This window comes from Natator depressus, chromosome 8 (genome assembly GCF_965152275.1).
Source record: "Natator depressus isolate rNatDep1 chromosome 8, rNatDep2.hap1, whole genome shotgun sequence".
Lineage (NCBI taxonomy): Eukaryota > Metazoa > Chordata > Testudines > Cheloniidae > Natator > Natator depressus.
Window position 1 is genome coordinate 1336479 of NC_134241.1, and position 18289 is coordinate 1354767.

An 18289-nucleotide genomic window follows, 5' to 3' on the forward strand; every position below is an offset into this window, starting at 1 on the left:
GCCTTTTTCCAGTCATCTGGGACTTCCCCCGTTCGCCACGAGTTTTCAAAGATAATGGCCAATGGCTCTGCAATCACATCCGCCAATTCCTTTAGCACTCTCAGATGCAACTCGTCCGGCCCCATGGACTTGTGCACGTCCAGCTTTTCTAAATAGTCCCTAACCACCTCTTTCTCCACAGAGGGCTGGCCATCTACTCCCCATGTTGCGATGCCCAGCGCAGCAGTCTGGGAGCTGTCCTTGTTAGTGAAGACAGAGGCAAAAAAAGCATTGAGCACATTAGCTTTTTCCACATCCTCTGTCACTAGGTTGCCTCCCTCATTCAGCCTCAATGCCTCAAGCTGCACGCAGGAACCCGTAACAGAGGCTCAAACTACCTGCACACCCCAAATAGAAAACCAGTAAGAAGTCCAAAAAAATGTCAGCGTGGCAAACAGCAGAGTCTCAGAGGTGGTTAGAAGCAAAGAGGCACCCTTTAAAAATTGGAAGTCAACTCCTGCTGAGGAAAATAGCAAGGAGCATAAACTCTGGCGAGTCAGGTGTAAAAGGATAGTTAGGCAGGCCAAAGAATTTGAAGAGCAGCCAGCAGAAAACTAAGAGCAACTTTTTAAAGTACATCCAAAGCAGAAAGCCACGTGAACCATCAGTGGGGCCACTGGATGATCGAGGTGCTAAAGGAGCACTCAGAGAGGACAAGGCCATTGCTGAGAAGCTAAATGAATTCTTCGCATCAGTCTTCACTGCAGAAGATGTGAGGGAGATTCCCACACTTGAGCCATTCTTTTTAGGTGACAAATCTGAGGAACTGTTCTAGATCGAGGTGTCATTAGAGGAGGGTTTGGAACAAACTGATAAACAGTAATAAGTCATCAGGACTGAAGGTATCACCCAAGAGTTCTGAAGGGACTCAAATGTGAAATTGCTTAATTACCAACTGTGGTATGTAACCTATGGCTTAAATCCCCATGCCCTCCCTGCAGGGCTCTGAGCAGGAACCCACCCCCAGCCTCTGTACGAGATGACTGGAAGTTAGCTAAAGTGACACCAATTTTTAAAAAGGTCTCCAGAGGTGACCCCGACAATTACAGGCTGGTAAGCCTGACTTCAGAATCGTGCAAACTAGTTGAAACTATAGTAAAGAACAGAATTATCAGAAGCAGAGATGAACACGATTTGTTGGGGAAGAGTCAACAGGGCTTTTGTAAAGGGAAATCATGCCTCGGCAATCTACTAGAATTCTTTGGGCGGGGGTGTCAACAAGGGAGGTCCAGTGGATATAGTGTACTTGGACTTTCAGAAAGCCTTTGACAAGGTCCCTCACCAAAGGCTCTTAAGCAAAGTGAGCAGTCATGGGATAAGAGGGAATTGCGTCTCATGATCAGTAACTGGCTAAAAGATAGGAACCTAGAGGTAGGAATCGATGGTCAGTTTTCACAGTGGAGAGAGGTAAAGAGTGGTGTCCCCCAGGGGTCTGTACTGGGACCAGACCTATTCAACAGATTGATAAATGATCTGGAAAAAGGGGTAAACAGGGAGATAGCAAAGTTAGCAGATGATACAAAATTACTCAAGACAGTTAAGTCCTGGCAGACTGCGAAGAGTCACAAAGGGCTCTCACAAAACTGGGTGACTGGGCAACAAAATGGCAGATGAAATTCAATGTTGATAAAAGCAAAGTAATGCCAATGGAAAACATCATCCCAACTATACATATACAATGCTGGGGTCTAAATTAGCTGTTACCACTCAAGAAAGAGATTTTGGAGTCCTTGTGGATAGTTCTCTGAAAACATCCACTCAATGTGCAGCCGCCGTCAAAACAGCTAGAGAATGTTAGGAACTATTAGGAAAGGGGCAGATAATAAGACAGAAAATACCATGTTGCCTCTACATAAATCCATGGTACGCCCACATCTTGAATACTGTGTGCAGATGTGGTCGCCCCATCTCAAAAAGGTCTATTGGAATTGGGAAAAGTACAGAAAAGGGCAACAAAAATGATGAGGGGGATGGAACAGCTTCCGTAAGAGGAGAGATTAATAAGACTGGGACTTTTCAGCTTGGAAAAGAGAGGACTCAGGGGGAGATGAGAGAGGTCTATAAATCATGGCTGGTGTGGAGAAAGTGACTAGGGAAGTGTTATTTACCCCTTCACATAACACAAGAACCAGGGATCATCCTAGGATATTAAGAGGCAGCAGGTTTAAAACAAACATAAAGAAGTACTTCACACAATGCACAGTCAACCTGTGGAACTCATTGCCAGGGGATATTGTGAAGGCCAGAAATATAACTGGGTACAAAAAAAGGAGATAAGTTGTTGGAGGACAGGTCCACAGATGGCTGTGTGACGAAGTGGGACTGTTCTTAATGTTTCCTCTGAATAGTGTGGGGGTGCCTCAGTTTCCCCTAGGCAGTTCATAAATCTCTAGGTGGTGGGGTAAGGGTGTATGATTGTTGCAGAGCCCTAGAGGGCAGGTGTGTGCAGGGGTCTGGACACAGAGAATGGCCGACACCCTGTCTCCTGGCCACTGATGGCCGGGGCCCTTCCCCCCTGCAAGGTGAGAGCTAAAGGGTTGGAGAACAAAGGAATCCGGTGACCTCCTGGCCAGGGACAGGGACCAAAGCCCAGAGGAGGAGGGGCTGGAGGGAGTTTTCAGTTTGGGGCTGGCTGGGGACATGGAGTGAAGGGCAGATGTGGTTGTCTGGCTCACTGCCCCCCAAAATGGACCCAGCTGAGGGGTCCTGTTCTCTGCACCTGCAAGCTCTGTGTTAGACCATGTTCCTGTTGTCTAATAAACCTCTGTTTTCCTGGCTGGCTGAGAGTCCCGTCTGACTGCGGAGTTGGGGGGCAGGACCCTCTGGCTTCCCCAAGACCCCGCCTGGGCGGACTCGCTGGATGCCAGGGTACGAATCACTCGCCCTTGCCCTTGCCCTGTTCTGTTCACTCCCTCTGAAGCACCTGGCACTGGCAGCTGGCAGCAGACAGGACACGGGGCTGGATGGGCCATTGGGCTGACCCCGTGTGGCCGTTCTCACGTAGATGGGACGGGAACTGGCTGGGGGGCTAGGAACATGACTAAGGGCCAGAACCCTGCCAGGACTGGAGTAGCAGGGAGCTCCCCCCATGACAGCACTCCCACCCTGCTCCCTACAGCACCCCCTGGTGGGAGAGGCTGGGGCTGGAGTGGCCGGGAGTCCCCCCAGTGCCAGAGCTCCCCCCTGCTCTCCATGTGCCCCCCGGGTCTGGCACAGACCTCTCTCAGCTGGGCTGGGGGCACCGGCTCCTCTTTGGCAAAAGTGAGTCGGGGACAGGGCTGGGGGCAGGGCTGTGGTCAGAGCAGGGGTCAGGGCAGGGCTGACAGGCAGGGCTGGGGTCAGGCCGGGGATCAGGCTGGGGGGCAGCGCAGGGGGCAGGGCCGTGGGCCAGGCTATAGGGCAGGGCAGGCCGGGGGGCAGGCCGTGGGGCAGGCCGGGGGGCGGTACCTGCAGCACGTCGGGGGTGTCGCGGAGGCAGTACACGCGGACGCTGTACTCCAGGGAGCTGCAGGAGGCCGGGCGGGGGGCAGGCCGTGGGGCAGGCCGTGGGGCAGGCCGGGGGGCGGTACCTGCAGCACGTCAGGGGTGTCGCGGAGGCAGTACACGCGGACGCTGTGCTCCAGGGAGCTGCAGGAGGCCGGGCGGGGGGCAGGCCGGGGGGCAGGCGGGGGGGCAGGCCGGGGGGCAGGCCGGGGGGCGGTACCTGCAGCACGTCGGGGGTGTCGCGGAGGCAGTACACGCGGACGCTGTGCTCCAGGGAGCTGCAGGAAGCCGGGCGGGGGGCAGGCCGGGGGGGCAGGCCGTGGGGCAGGCCGGGGGGCAGGCCGTGGGGCAGGCCGGGGGGCGGTACCTGCAGCACGTCAGGGGTGTCGCGGAGGCAGTACACGCGGACGCTGTGCTCCAGGGAGCTGCAGGAGGCCGAGCGGGGGGCAGGCCAGGGGGCAGGCCGGGGGGCAGGCCGTGGGGCAGGCCGGGGGGCGGTACCTGCAGCACGTCGGGGGTGTCGCGGAGGCAGTACACGCGGACGCTGTGCTCCAGGGAGCTGCAGGAGGCCGGGCGGGGGGCAGGCCGGGCAGGCAGGGGGGCAGGCCGTGGGGCAGGCCGGGGGGCGGTACCTGCAGCACGTCGGGGGTGTCGCGGAGGCAGTACACGCGGACGCTGTGCTCCAGGGAGCTGCAGGAGGCCGAGCGGGGGGCAGGCCAGGGGGCAGGCCGGGGGGCAGGCCGTGGGGCAGGCCGGGGGGCGGTACCTGCAGCACGTCGGGGGTGTCGCGGAGGCAGTACACGCGGACGCTGTGCTCCAGGGAGCTGCAGGAGGCCGGGCGGGGGGCAGGCCAGGGGGCAGGCCGGGGGGCAGGCCGGGGGGCGGTACCTGCAGCACGTCGGGGGTGTCGCGGAGGCAATACACGCGGACGCTGTACTCCAGGGAGCTGCAGGAGCCTGGCGCGAAGAGCAGGAGCTTGAGGCGCTTGGCGGCCGCCATGCTGAGCGACTCCCCGACCAGGGCGAAGCGCCCCAGCTGCTCCGTGAAGACGTAGGCGGCCTGGCCCTCCAGCTGGCAGAAGTAGAGCCCCGAGGCCGGCTGCTCCCCGACCTGCAGCACGTCCTGCGGCAGAGACCCACCGCTGGGCACGCGCCCGCCCGGCCCCCCAGCCCTGCTGGGGGGCTCCGAGCGGGGACCCTCCCCCTCCCCCTGCCCGCGGGGCTCTGAGCAGGGACCTGCCCCTGCCCTGGGGGGCTCCGAGCGGGGACCCTCCCCCTGCCCTGGGGGGCTCCGAGCGGGGACCCTCCCCCTCCCCCTGCCCAGGGGGCTCTGAGCGGGGATCCTCCCGCTCCCCCTGCCGGGGGGGCTCCAAGCAGAGACCTGCCCCTGCCCTGGGGGGCTCTGAGCGGGGGCCCTCCCCCTCCCCCTGCCCTGGGGAGCTCCGAGCAGGGACCCTCCCCCTGCCCTGGGGGGCTCCGAGCGGGGACCCTCCCCCTCCCCCTGCCCTGGGGGGCTCCGAGCGGGGACCTGCCCCTGCCCGGGGGGGCTCTGAGCAGGGGCCCTCCCCCTCCCCCTGCCCTGGGGAGCTCCGAGCGGAAACCTGCCCCTGCCCGGGGGGGGGTCCGAGGGGGGACCTGCCCCTCCCCCTGCCTGGGGGGCTCTAAGCAGGGACCTGCCCCTGCCCGGGGGGCTCCGAGCAGGAACCCTCCCCCTCCCCCTGCCCCAGGGGGCTCCGAGCAGGGACCCTCCCCCTGCCCTGGGGGGCTCCGAGCGGGGACCCTCCCCCTGCCCTGGGGGGCTCCAAGCGGGGACCTGCCCCTGCCCGGGGGGGCTCCGAGGGGGGACCTGCCCGTGCCCTGGGGGGCTCCAAGCAGGGACCCTCCCCTGCCCTGGGGGGTCTCCAAGCAGGGACCTGCCCCTGCCCTGGGGTGTCTCCGAGTGGGGACCGGCCCCGAGCTGGGCTCACCCACCCCCTGCCCTGGGGGTCTCCAAGTGGGGACCTGCCCCTGCCCTGGGGGGCTCCGAGCAGGGACCTGCCCCTTGCCCTGGGCGGCTCAGTCAGGACCCTCCCCCAGCCGGGCTCACCTTTCCCGTGTCCTGGGAGGCTCTGAGCAGGGACCCCAGGCCTGGCTGGTTTCTTTCCCAGACTGTGTCGGGGGAGGGGAGGGGATGTTCACCCCTGTGAGTGCCTTCGGGGTCCCTTCAGCACCCCCAATGTCAGTCCCCCCTTGTGGGCCCCGTCCTGGGCACTCACCTCCCAGGTGCCCTCACACGACTGCTTCTTCAGGCGGATGCTCCAGTCCGCGGCGTTGGCCTCCACGCAGTGCCCCAAGGCCAGGATGGCGGGGCGCGTGAGCAGCACCCCCGGGGGCCCGCAGCTGACGATGGGGCTCAGCAGGGTCTGGCAGCCGGCGAGGGGCAACCTCCACAGGGAGAGGAGAGAGGATGGGAGAGGGGTGAGACGGGGGCACTGCCAGGGCAGGGGGCTGGCGCCAGCTGCAGGGAGCTCCATGCCCGTGGCGCAGGGGCTGGCAGAGCTGCCGGTTTAAAACGCCTACCTCGCGTCCTCCTGCTTGTGCAGCGTCAGGTAGACCTCGTAGATCTTCCCCCGCGGGATGGCGTCAGGCGGGATGAGCAGGCTGATCCCTGCAGCAGGGCAGATGGCGCGGGTCAGCGGGTGCTGCCCTGATCCCAGCACCAGCCATGGGGCCCGCCGGTCTTTCTGGCTCCAGCCCTGCCCCATGCCCCCATGGGCGGTGCCGGCCCGGCTGGAGTGCAGGCCTGGCGTGGCTAGCCCCGACACCCCCGGAACCCACTGCCTGGGGGCAGGGGGACAGACTCTCGCGCTGGCTCGCAGGCCAGGGCCCCAGGGTGCCGCCCCACCCCCGCGCCAGCCGCACCTGTGTTGGGGATCAGGAGCCGCCCCCCCAGGAAATTGAAGGTGCCGTAGGCCATGTTGGCAGCGCCCCGGGGCAGGGAGTGGAAGCAGCTCCGGGCGGCGAAGCGTGAGACGAAATCCACGCCCTCGGCGGCGGGCGAGCTGTGGTGCAGGGTGTGGCGCCCGGTGCCCAGGGGGCTCAGCAGGTGCCCGTTGCTGAGCTGGAGCTTGCTGTGCCTGTCCTGGGGCGAGCACAGGGAGCCCTGGTAGGTCATGGTGGTGGTGCTGAGGTCGGGCTGGATGGTGAGCAGCTGGGACGTCCCTGTGAGCGGGCAGAGGGTGAGCAGGTCAGTGCTGCCCCCACATGGTCAGGGGGCTCCCGAGGGGCAGAGAGCCCCACCCCCAGGGCAGGGAGGTCCTGCCCCTTGCCCAGGCCAATGGGAAGGGTCCTGGGCCCGGCTCTGTGCCAGCAGGCTGGCAGGGACGAGCCCTCCGGGACCGCGCTGCCCGTCCCCGTGGCAGCTGCACCCCGCCCAGTGCTGCCCGCGCACCCCATGCCGCACGCACCTGCCTTGGCTGGCTTGCTGCTGACGGGCTGGAAGCCGGCGGTGAGGATGGATGAGTCGGCCACGTCGGGGTCCAGGCCCCCCTTCTTGCGGCAGCAGACCAGGACCACCACGAGAAGCAGCAGCACCAGGCAGACGGCCACGGCCACGAGCCCCACGTACAGCGCCACGTCCTCGGGGCCAGAGGCAGCTGGGGGGAGAACTGCACTGAGCCAGGCTTTGCTCCGGCCGGAGCTGTGGGGGCCTGTACTGCAGCGCCCCCCACAGGAGGGGACAGGCAGGTGCCCAAGGAGGCTGGGGCTCGGCGTGAGGGTGTATCCCTGCGCAAGTGCCCGATCAGGGCTCAGGCCTTCTGTGGGGCTTGTGCCAGGGCCAGGCTCCCCACTGGGCCCCTGTGATGTTATGAGTGTAATATAGTATCGCACTGAGAGGTGACAGGGCCAGAAAGAGTTAATTACCTCCCAGACTGCCCTGACCCAGGGCCGAGCTTTAAAGACTGGTTAGGAAGAGATGGAAATGAACAGAGCTGTGAAATGCAGCCGGCATGGTGAGAGAGAGAAGGGGAGACGCTGGCTCAGGGCTTGTGATGTCAGCAAACGAGTCTTGTCTATGGCTGTGGCTTTGATTCGAAGATCAAAAGGAAAAAGGAGGAATATTAACATTTAGGAAGACACTGGAGGGCCATAGTATCATTGTCGCTATGTCTCTGGGAAGGTTGTGGTAACCGGTGTCTGAACTGCTCAATGGATGAATGACCCTGTGCTAATTGCCAGGATGTTTGGGAGAAGGAAGCTTGAGCCAATTGTTTTCTCAGGCCAAAAGGCTGCTCGAAATGTATAAAAACCCTGGGACACGAACCTTCTTCATCTCCGATCGGCTTTGGGTTTCAAGAGGGGGAAACCTTAAGCCACAAGAATTGAGATCCCCAGTCACTGACTGAAGCCACCCTGAAGATCGACATTGGACTGTAACCTCTGGACTATTTCTAAAAGGACTTTTGGCAACTACAAGCTCATCTCTGCTTTGTATCTGGACCTCAAGAATTGAACTCAAGTCTGTCTGTATATTGCTCTTTCAACCAACTCTCTCTCTTTTCTTTTTTAATAAATGTTAGTTTAGTTAATAGGAATTGACTGTAAGCGTGTATTCGGGGTAAGATCGAAGTTATAGCTGGACCTGCATGTGGGGCTGATCCTTTGGGGCTGGAAGAACCTTTTCTTTTATATGATGAGATAAGATTTTCAGTGATCATCATCACATCTGACAGGTGTGTCTGGATGGAGGCCTGAGGCGGGGCACATTAAGGGAACTGCATTATTTGGACGTCTGAGTAACCAGGGAGTACTATAGAAGCTGTTTTGGGCTGGCTGGGTAAATCTAAGTGTTGGACTATCCACCAGCCTTTGGGGTTTGTCTGCCCCGTTCTGTTTGCAGTTCACCCTAATTGAGTGACCTCAGCTGGCTCCCAAAGGCACCATTGTCACAGCCCCACTCCTGGGACCTGCATTCGCAGAGCGGCTCTGTCCACATGGGAAGCACAGCTGAGGCCCTGTGAGCATTGGCCTGACATAGAATCACAGGACTGGAATGGACCTCGCGAGGTCATCTAGTCCAGACTCCTGCACTCGTGGCAGGACTCAGTATTATCTAGACCATCCCTGACAGGTGTTTGTCCAACCTGCTCTTAAACATCTCCAGTGATGGAGATTCCACCACCTCCCTGGGCAATTTATTCCAGTGCTTAACCACCCTGACAGGAAGCTTTTCCTAATGTCCAACCTAAACCACCCTTGCTGCAATGTAAGCCCATTGCTTCTTGTCCTGTCCTCAGAGGTTAAGGAGAACAATTCTTCTCCCTCTTCCTTGTAACAAACTTTTATGTACTTGAAAACTGTTACCATGTCCCCTCTCAGTCTTCTCTTCTCCAGAGAAAACAAACCCAGATTTTTTAATCTTCCCTCATAGGTCCTGTTTTCTAGACCTTTCATCATTTGTGTTGCTCTTCTCTGGACTTTCTCCAATTTCTCCACATCTTTCCTGAAATGTGGCGCCCAGAACTGGACACAATATTCCAGTGGAGGCCTAATCAGCACAGAGTAGAGCGAAATAATTAATTCTCGAACTCAAATGTGAAATTGCAGAACTACTAACTGTAGTCTGTAACCTATCATTTAAATCAGCTTTTGTGCCAGATGACTGAAGGTTAGCTAATGTGATGCCAATTTTTAAAAAGGTCTCCAGAGGTGACCCTGGCAATTACAGACCAGTAAGCCTGACTTCAGTACCAGGCAAACTGGTTGAAACTATAGTAAAGAACAGAATTGTCAGACACAGAGATGAACATTGTCAGGCATGTAGATAAACATAACGTGTTGGAGAAGAGTCAACATGGTGTTTGTAAAGGGAAATCATGCCTCACCAATCTACTAGAATTCTTTGAGGGGGTCAACAAGCATGTGGACAAGGGTGATCCAGTGGATATAGTGTACTTAGATTTTCAGAAAGCCTCACCAAAGTCTCTTAAGCAAAGTAAGCAGTCATGGAATAAGAGGGAAGGTCCTCTCATGGATTGTTAACTGGTTAAAAGACAGGAAACAAAGGGTAGGAATAAATGGTCAGTTTTGAGAATGGAGAGAGGTAAAGAGTGGTGTCCCCCATGGGTCTGTACTGGGCCCAGTCCAATTCAACATATTCATAAATGATCTGGAAAAAGGGGTAAACAGTGAGGTGGCAAAATTTACAGATGATACAAAACTACTCAATACAGTTAAGTCCTGGCAGACTGCGAAGACCTACAAAAGATCTCTTAGAACTGGGTGACTGGGCTACAAAATGGCTGATGAAATTCAACGTTGATAAATGCAAAGTAATGCACATTGGAAAACATCATCCTAACTATACCTATAAAATGATGGGGTCTAAATTAGCTGTTACCACTCAAGAAAGAGAGCTTGGGAGTCATTGTGGAGAGTTCTCTGAAAACATCCACTCAGTGTGCAGCGGCCATCAAAAAAACAATGTTGGGAATCATTAAGAAAGAGAGAGATAATAAGACAGAAAATACCATGTTGCCTCTACATAAATCCATGGTACACTCACTTCTTGAATACTGCGTGCAGATGTGGTCGCCCCATCTCAAAAAAAATCTATTGGAATTGGAAAAGGTTCAGAAAAGGGCAACAAAAATGATTAGGGGGATGGAGCGTCTGCCATATGAGGAGAGATTAATTATACTGGGACTTTTCAGCTTGGAAAAAAGACAACTACGGGGGGATATGATAGAGGTCTATAAAATCTAGACTGGTGTGGAGACATAAATAAGGAAGTGTTATTTATTCCTTCTCATAACACAAGAACTAGGGGTCACCCAATGAAGGCAGCAGATTTAAAGCAAACCAAAGGAAGTATTTCTTCACATAATGCACAGTCAACCTGGGGAACTCTTTGCCAGGGGATGCTGTGAATGCCAAGACCATAACAGGGTTCAAAAAAGAACTAGATAAATTCATGGAGGATAGGTCCATCAATGGCTACTAGCCAGGATGGGCAGGGAGGGTGTCCCTAGCCTCTGTTTGCCAGAAGCTGGGAATGGGTGACAGGGGGTGGATCACTTGATGATTCCCTGTTCTGTTCATTCCCTCTGGGGCACCTGGCATTGGCCACTGTTGGCAGACAGGATACTGGGCTAGATGGACTCTTGGTCTGACGCAATATGGCTGTTCTTATGTTCTCGTGTCTTGCTTACAACAGCGTTACACTGTTGACTTATATTTAGCTTGTGGTCCACTATGACCCCCAGATCCCTTTCCGCAGGACTCCTTCCTAGGCAGTCATTTCCCATTGTGTGTGTGCAACGGATTGTTCCTTCCTGAGTGGAGTACTTTGCGTTTGTCCTTATTGAATTTCATCCTATTTACTTCAGACCATTTCTCCAGTTTGTCCAGATGATTTTGAATTTTAATCCTATCCTCCAAAGCACTTGCAACCCCTCCCAGCTTGGTATCGTCCGCAAACTTTAGAAGTGTTCTCTCTATGCCATTATTGAAATCATTGATGAAGATATTGAACAGCCCCAGACCCAGAACTGATCCCTGAGGAACCCCACTCGTTATGCCCTTCCAGCTTGACTGTGAACCACTGATAACTACTCGCCAGGAACGATTTTCCAACCAGTTTTGCACCCACCTTGTAGTAGCTCCATCTAGGTTGTATTTCCCTAGTTTGTTTATGAGAAAGTCATGCAAGACTGTATCAAAGCATTACTAAAGTCAAGATCAACCACGTCTACCGCTTCCCCCCATCCACAAGACCTGTTACCCTGTCAAAGAAAGCTATCAGGTTGGTTTGACACGATTTGTTCTTGACAAATCAACACTGACTGTTACTTATCACCTTAGTATCTTCTAGATGTTTGCAAACTGATTGCTTAATTATTTGCTCCATTATCTTTTGCCTTGTTCCCCTTTTTATAGACGGGCACTAGATTTGCCCTTTTCCAGTATTCTAGAATCTCTCCTGTCTTCCATGACTTTTCAAAGAGAATTGCTAATGGCTCAGATATCTCCTCAGTCAGCTCCTTGAGTATTCTAGGATGTGTTTCATCAGGCCCTGGTGACTGGAAGACATCTAACTTGTCTAAGTAATTTTAATTTGTTCTTTCCCTATTTTAGCCTCTTCTGATCCTACATCATTCACTATGTTAAATGTCCAATCACCACCAACCTTCTTGGAGAAAACCAAAGCAAAGAAATCATTAAGCACATCTGCCATTTCCACATTTTCTGTTATCGTCTTTCCTGCCTCATTGAGTAAGGGGCCTGTCACGGAGTCCCCGGGCGATGCTCTGGAACTGCTCCCTACAAAGCCAGTCAGGACTCTGGGGAAGTCTCCTTTCTGGGAGCAGCCTGTCTGCAGGACACACAGCTCCCCCGGCTCCACCTTCCTGGGTCTGACCTCGGAGCATTCAGCCTCCTCTGCCCCTCCGTGCGCTTCCCACAGCGAGTCCGCCCAGGTGGGGTCCTGGGGAAGCCAGAGGGTCCTGCCCCCCAACTCCGCAGTCAGACGGGACTCTCAGCCAGCCAGGAAAACAGAAGGTTTATTAGACGACAGGAACATGGTCTAAAACAGAGCTTGTAGGTGCAGAGAACAGGACCCCTCAGCTGGGTCCATTTTGGGGGGCAGTGAGCCAGACAACCACGTCTGCACTTCACTCCATGTCCCCAGCCAGCCCCAAACTGAAACTCCCCCCAGCCCCTCCTCCTCTGGGCTTTGTCCCTTTCCCCGGGGCCAGGAGGTCACCGGATTCCTTTGTTCTCCAACCCTTTAGCTCTCACCTTGCAGGGGGGAAGGGCCCAGGCCATCAGTTGCCAGGAAACAGGGTGTCGGCCATCCTCTGTGTCCAGACCCCTGCACACACCTGCCCTCTAGGGCTCTGCAACGATCACACACCCTTATCCCACCACCTAGAGACTTAAGAACTGCCTAGGGGAAACTGAGGCACCCCCACAGTATTCAGAGGAAACATTAAGAACAGTCCCGCTTTGTCACAGGGCCTACTCTGTCCTTGGTCTTCCTCTTGCTTCTAATGTATTTCTAGAATGTTTTCTTGTTTCCTTTTATGTCTCTAGCTAGTTTGATCTCATTTTGTGCCTTGGCTTTTCCAATTTTGTCCCTACATACTTCTGTTATTTACTTATACTCATCCTTTGTCATTTGACCAAGTTTCCACTTTTTGCAGGACTCTTTTTTGATTTTTAGATCATTGATGATCTCCTGGTTAAGCCAGTCTGGTCTCTTGCCAGACTTCCCATCTTTCCTACGCAGCGGGATAGTTTGCTCTGGTGCCCTTAATAACGTCTCTTTGAAAAACTGCAAACTGTCTTCACTTGTTTTTCCCCTTAGACTGGCTTCCCATGGGGTAGGGACCAGGGGAGCGTGCCCCTGAGAGTGGGGTGTGCGTGCCAACGGGCCTGGTGATTGCACGCCAGGCTGCCAGTTCACGTGTATGTGTGCATGTGCATGCGTGTGCACGTGTGTGTGCGCGCGTGTGCACGTGCTTGTGTGCATGCGTGTGTGCGTGCATTTGCAGCACAACTCCTGGCACTCCCCAGTCACCCACCCACCCACCCACCAGCTGGTTCCGGGGGATGGGACGGCGCTGGGAGAATTTGTGATTTGATGTAAATGGCAAAGCTAACGAGCTGAGCACTGATGGGCCCTGCTGCTCCCTCTCAGGCCCCGGGGGCTGCCCCGGTGCTCCCTCTGCAGAGCCTCGGGCCGTGCCCCACACCCGCCGCATGCACGTGGGCACCAGATCCCACAGCACAGCCCTGGCCCCACCTGAGCCCCCAGACTGGCTCTCAGAGGGCCAGGATCAGAGCTACACCTGGCGGGGGGTCCCCTCTGTCAGACATGGGCCAGGGGTGCAGAGGATGCAGGGAATGGGGTGGGGTGGCCAAGGGGTCAGCTAGGGGCTCCTACTGGGCGCAGACGCTGGCAATCCTGCTAACTGATGAGCCAGGACTGACAGGCCCAGCCCCACTCGCTGGCCTGGCAGCTGGCACATGCCACCCCCCAGGGCCATGACACCAGGCAGCTGTGACTAAGGGGGAATTTTCTTAATATTTTGCATGAACACGGTGTGTGCCTCAGTTTCCCCCACATGTTGCACAAGTATCTCGGTGCTGGGACAAGGGTGCGTGACCCTTGCAGGGACCCCAGAGGGCAGGGGTCAGGCTGCCTGGGCCCAGACAATGGCCGACCCTCTGTATCCTGGCAGCTGAGGGCTGGGGCCCATCCTCTGCAAGGAGCCAGCCAGAGGAGCTGGAGAACAAAGCGAGGGGTGGCGGCCAGGTGACCGGCTGGCCCTGGAACGAGCCAGAGGATGGGGGGGGCCCCCGGGAGCGGCTTAGGCTGGGCTGCTGGAGGCTGCTCAGTCTCCTGGGTGGGACTCGGGGGAGACTTTGCTGAATCTCCCTGTGCTCACATGGCCTGTCCTAGCCGTGCTGCAGGCGACTAGTAACCCGTCTGTGCCACACGCTGGCTGGGAGTCACGGCCGGCTGCAGAGCAGGGGGCAGGGCCCTTTGGGGGCGTGAGGCTCCCCCACGTGCCCATCAGGTAGCCCCCCGGTGGGGAGCTCTCGGTGGGAACAGGGGGCCGATTGCTCCGAGAGGCGCCCCAGTGAGCGGGTGCCCTGGGGGTGTCGGAACCTCATTCCCAGCGGCTCCAGGGCACCGAGCCTGAGCACTGTGGGGCAGCCCGGGCCGGCTCTGCCCAGCCATCCCCGGCTCCGGGAGCTGCCGATTTTCCAGTCCCCATGGCGGGCGGCTGAGCCCCCCTCGGCGGGGCGGCCCCTGCCAAGAATCCCGCTCACCACAGAGCACCCTCCTCCCCCCCCGGGCTGTGTGTGTGCGGAGGGGGGTCCAGCCCTGGGGCTCTGTGCCGGGGGGCGGGGGGGATTCAGCCCCTGGGGCTCTGTGACTGGAGGGGCCAGGGCGGGGGACGGGCAGGGCCCCAGGGAGGAGACACTCACGGTGGCTGCAGAGCTCGGTGGTGCAGTTGCGGGTCTCCAGCTCGGCTCCTTGGCAATCCTGGCCCCCGTTGCGAGGCGCCGGCTCCGAACACTCGCGGCTCCGCCAGTGCGTGCAGTCCAGAGCGCACAGCGACCACCGGCTCCAGCCCGACCAGCTGCCGTCCACTGCACACGGCAGCCAGTGAGCGCGCGGGGACCTCGGCCAGACCTCTGCCCCACTGCACCCCACCCACTGCCCCCCACTGCCCTGCCCCACTGCCCCACCGCACTGCCCCCCACCTCCCCTCCCTACTGCCCCCCTGCCCACTGACCCCATCCCTCTCCACCCCAGTGCCTCCATGCCCACTGCACTCCTTCTCCTCATGACCTCCCAATAACACCCCCTGCACCCCCACTGTCCCATGCTCTCCCCCCATTCACGCTCCATCTGCACTTCTCCTATCTTTTAGTGAACCCCAACAACACCCCCATGGCCCCAGCCCTGCCCCATGTGCCAGCCTGAGTGGGCACCTCTCCTCTGCATGCACAGACCCGCTTCCTGCCCCCAGCATGGCGCAGAAAAGGCCCTACCGTGGGGCAGGCCAGGGGGCACCCACGTGGAAGGAGGCCCTGAGCTTGCGAGCGGGAATCCCGCCCTCCATGGCTCTGCCCAGCGGGGCAAGCACCAGCCCTTGGCTCCTTGCCCGGGTTTCTAGCGGGGCCGGGACCACTGACATGGGACGGCACACGGACACGTGGGGGTGGAGATGACACAGCCGGGAGGGGAGGGGCTGGGCACAGAGTGGGGGGACTCACAAAGGAAAGGAAGCTGCTGCCCTCAGCCTGCCACCCCGGCTCAGGGCGCGGGCGACCTCCCTCCAGTCACCACACCCCGCAGCACGCCTGGGACAGCAGGGGCTGCGGGTCAGGACTGAGGGGCACCGGCAGAGCTGGCGGGGAGCTTGCCCCGTCCCCCATTCGTTTTGGAGCATGGCTCTCCCTGGTGTGAGCTGCAGAGCCATGGGCGCGGGGGTACCTGGGCACAGGGTGGTGCAGGCGTTTTTCTGCACGTTCTGGCCCTCACAGAACATCCCCCCGTTGAGGGGCGCGGGGTTGGTGCAGCTCCGGCTCCGCTTCTGCCAGCCCCGTCCACAGCTGGCGCTGCAGGCCGACCAACCTGCCCAAGTCGACCAGCCGCCGTTCACTGGGGTGGGAAAGGGACAGAGTCAGCGTGAGCCCCGGGCGCCCTGGGACGGCGGGCTGCGCTCCCGGTGTGACGATGTGTCGCAGCAGGGAGGGGGGAGTGTTGACCTGGGAATGTGCCCTGGGGACGGGAGACCTGAGAGCCTGTCACCTGAGCCAGGAGGGGGAGGGGGAGGTAACACCTCTGCCCAGGAATGTGGACGGAGGCTGCAGCAGGGAACCTGCTGGGTGGGTTTAGTTTCAGTTTGGGGCTGGGTGGAGGAACACAGGGAACCCCAGGGCTGGGGTCTAAGCTCCCTGCTCCCCCAGAAGGACTTGACTGAGGGGTCCTGGGTGTACCCACAAGCTCTGTTTTGGACTGTGTTCCTGTTGTCCAATAAACCTTCTGTTTTACTGGCTGGCTGAGAGTCTCAGTGAATCCCAGGAAGAGGGGTGCAGGGCCTGGACTCCCCCACACTCCGTGACAACTGGTGGCAGCGGTGGGATCTACTGCACCCCGTGAACGGCACTTCCTGCAGTAAGTGACTGGGGAACAGTAAAACGAAGGGGGATTGACGGGGACCAGGCGTGCTGAAGATTCAGAGAGAGACGGTTTCAGGGGGCGGTTAACCCCTGGGAGTGTGTGACCAGAGAGAAGGACTTTGGCAGTAACAGGGTCCCCCGGGGGATTGCAGCGAGCGGTCCCAGGGGCGGAGGAGTCTGCAGCTCGACCCTGGCAAAGAGGTGGTGACCTCAAGAAGGACTGGCACACTAGGGGCTTTTCCTGGAAACCGTGGACAGCTGCCCGGCCTGCGAGTGGCCAGCCGGGAGATGTACGCTAAACGCCTTAAGAGCGACCTGGTGGAGCTGTGCAGGCAGAGGGGGCTGCGCGTCGGGAGGTCCACCAAGGAACAGCTGATTGCCCAGCTGGAGGAGAGGGATCGCTTGGATGACCCGATCCCTGTCCCTGAGGGAAGCCGCCCGGCGGACGCAGCGTGGGCCCTGGGGCCTGACCAGGCTGGGAGGGGTCAGACTGCTGCCCAGGACACCCCGAGACCCTTCCTACCTATGCCTGGGGGAGGGGTTGTGGGAAGCCCAGCGAATACCGAGGGCCCCCTGACCCCAGCAGCCAGCAGGGGATCCTCCCAGCGGAGCTCCCCATCCCTGGAGCGGATGCGGCTGGAATGGGAGAGGGAGAGGAAAATGAGGGAGCTGGAGGATCATGAAAAACAACGTCAACATGAGGAGAAACAACGTCAACATGAGCAGGAGGAGAAGGAGAAACAACGTCAACATGAGCAGGAGGAGAAGGAGAGGGAGCGTCAGGAGAAGGAGAGGGAGCGTCAGGAGAAGGAGAGGGAACGTCAACATGAGCAGGAGGAGAAGGAGAAACAACGTCAACATGAACGTCAGGAGAAGGAGAGGGAGCGTCAACATGAGCAGCAGGAGAAGGAGAAACAAAGACAGCATGAACTGGAGCTGGCCAGGCTGAGGAGCAGTGGGGCCCCGGCTGCGGTGAGTGAGGGGGGACCCAAGACTGCAAGGAGCTTTGATAAGTGCTTCCTGGCCCAGCGGAAGGAGGGGGAGGACATAGATAGCTTCCTGACGGCCTTTGAGAATGCCTGCGAGCTGCACAGGGTTGACCCTGCAGACAGGCTCCAGTTCCTCACCCCCTTACTGGACCCCAAAGCCGTGGAGGTCTACAGCCGGATGACAGGGGCAGAGGCAGGGGACTATGAACTGTTCAAACAGGCCCTGCTCCGTGAGTTTGGGCTGACCCCCGAGATGTACCGGAGAAGGTTCCGGAGTCAGCGTAAAACGCCTGAGGTCACATACCTACAACTGGTCAACAGGATGCAGGGATATGCCCGCAAGTGGACAGCGGGGGCCCAAACTAAAGAGGACCTGCTTGACCTGTTTGTACTGGAGCACCTGTATGAACAGTGCCCTTCCGACCTGAGGCTGTGGCTGGTGGACAAAAAGCTCGCGAACCCCCAGCATGCAGGGCAGCTGGCCGACGAGTTTGTGAACAGTCGGTCAGGGGGTAGCCGGGAGGAGTCCCAAAAGAACAGGCCCCCCCCGATGCAGAGAGAGAGTCACCATGGGGCCTCCCAGCGGGGAAATAGGGAGAACCCCCTCCAAAGGGGAACGCCTGGTGTCGGGCCCCTCCGACCCGTTCGAGGGGACCAACGTGACCTGAGCTGCTATCACTGTGGCCAGAGAGGCCACGTACGGGCCCAGTGCCCCGGGCTCAGGGACAAACTGAGCAGACCCAACCTACCCAGGGTTAACTGGGTAGGGACTCAGCTGGACGAGGGGCAGGCGACCCAGGAAAGGGGGGCTACCAGTTTGCCACCTGCTCAGGAGGGAAGAGTACCCCCAGCCAGCCCCGCCAGAGGGCTGGAGGCTCTGGACTCAGGGTGCTCGGTTTACAGGGTGGGTGCGGGGCTGTCCCTCCGGAGAGAGTGCCTTGTTCCCCTGGAGGTGGATGAGAGGAAGGTCAATGGATACTGGGATACGGGCGCGGAGGTGACGCTGGCCCGGCCCGAGGTGCTGGCCCCAGATCGGGTGGTGCCCAACACCTACCTGACCCTGACGGGGGTGGGCGGGACCCCATTTAAGGTGCCCGT

At 58.6% G+C, this 18289-nt stretch overlaps 1 protein-coding gene across 4 annotated transcripts in view; it reads right to left on the minus strand.

The window, feature by feature from the left end:
- UNC5A (unc-5 netrin receptor A) overlaps nt 1-18289 on the minus strand; it is a 70003-nt gene that overhangs the window by 8300 nt on the left and 43414 nt on the right. For 3 of the 4 annotated variants that reach the window (XM_074960148.1, XM_074960145.1, XM_074960149.1), the window contains exons 6-12: nt 15514-15681; nt 14499-14663; nt 6968-7156; nt 6423-6722; nt 6081-6168; nt 5777-5945; nt 4411-4644 (exon numbers count right to left, since the gene is read on the minus strand). In XM_074960148.1, the coding sequence (XP_074816249.1) occupies nt 4411-4644; nt 5777-5945; nt 6081-6168; nt 6423-6722; nt 6968-7156; nt 14499-14663; nt 15514-15681 (1313 nt within the window). The remainder of the gene's footprint in view (nt 1-4410; nt 4645-5776; nt 5946-6080; nt 6169-6422; nt 6723-6967; nt 7157-14498; nt 14664-15513; nt 15682-18289) is intronic. The other variant, XM_074960146.1, reaches the window with a different exon arrangement.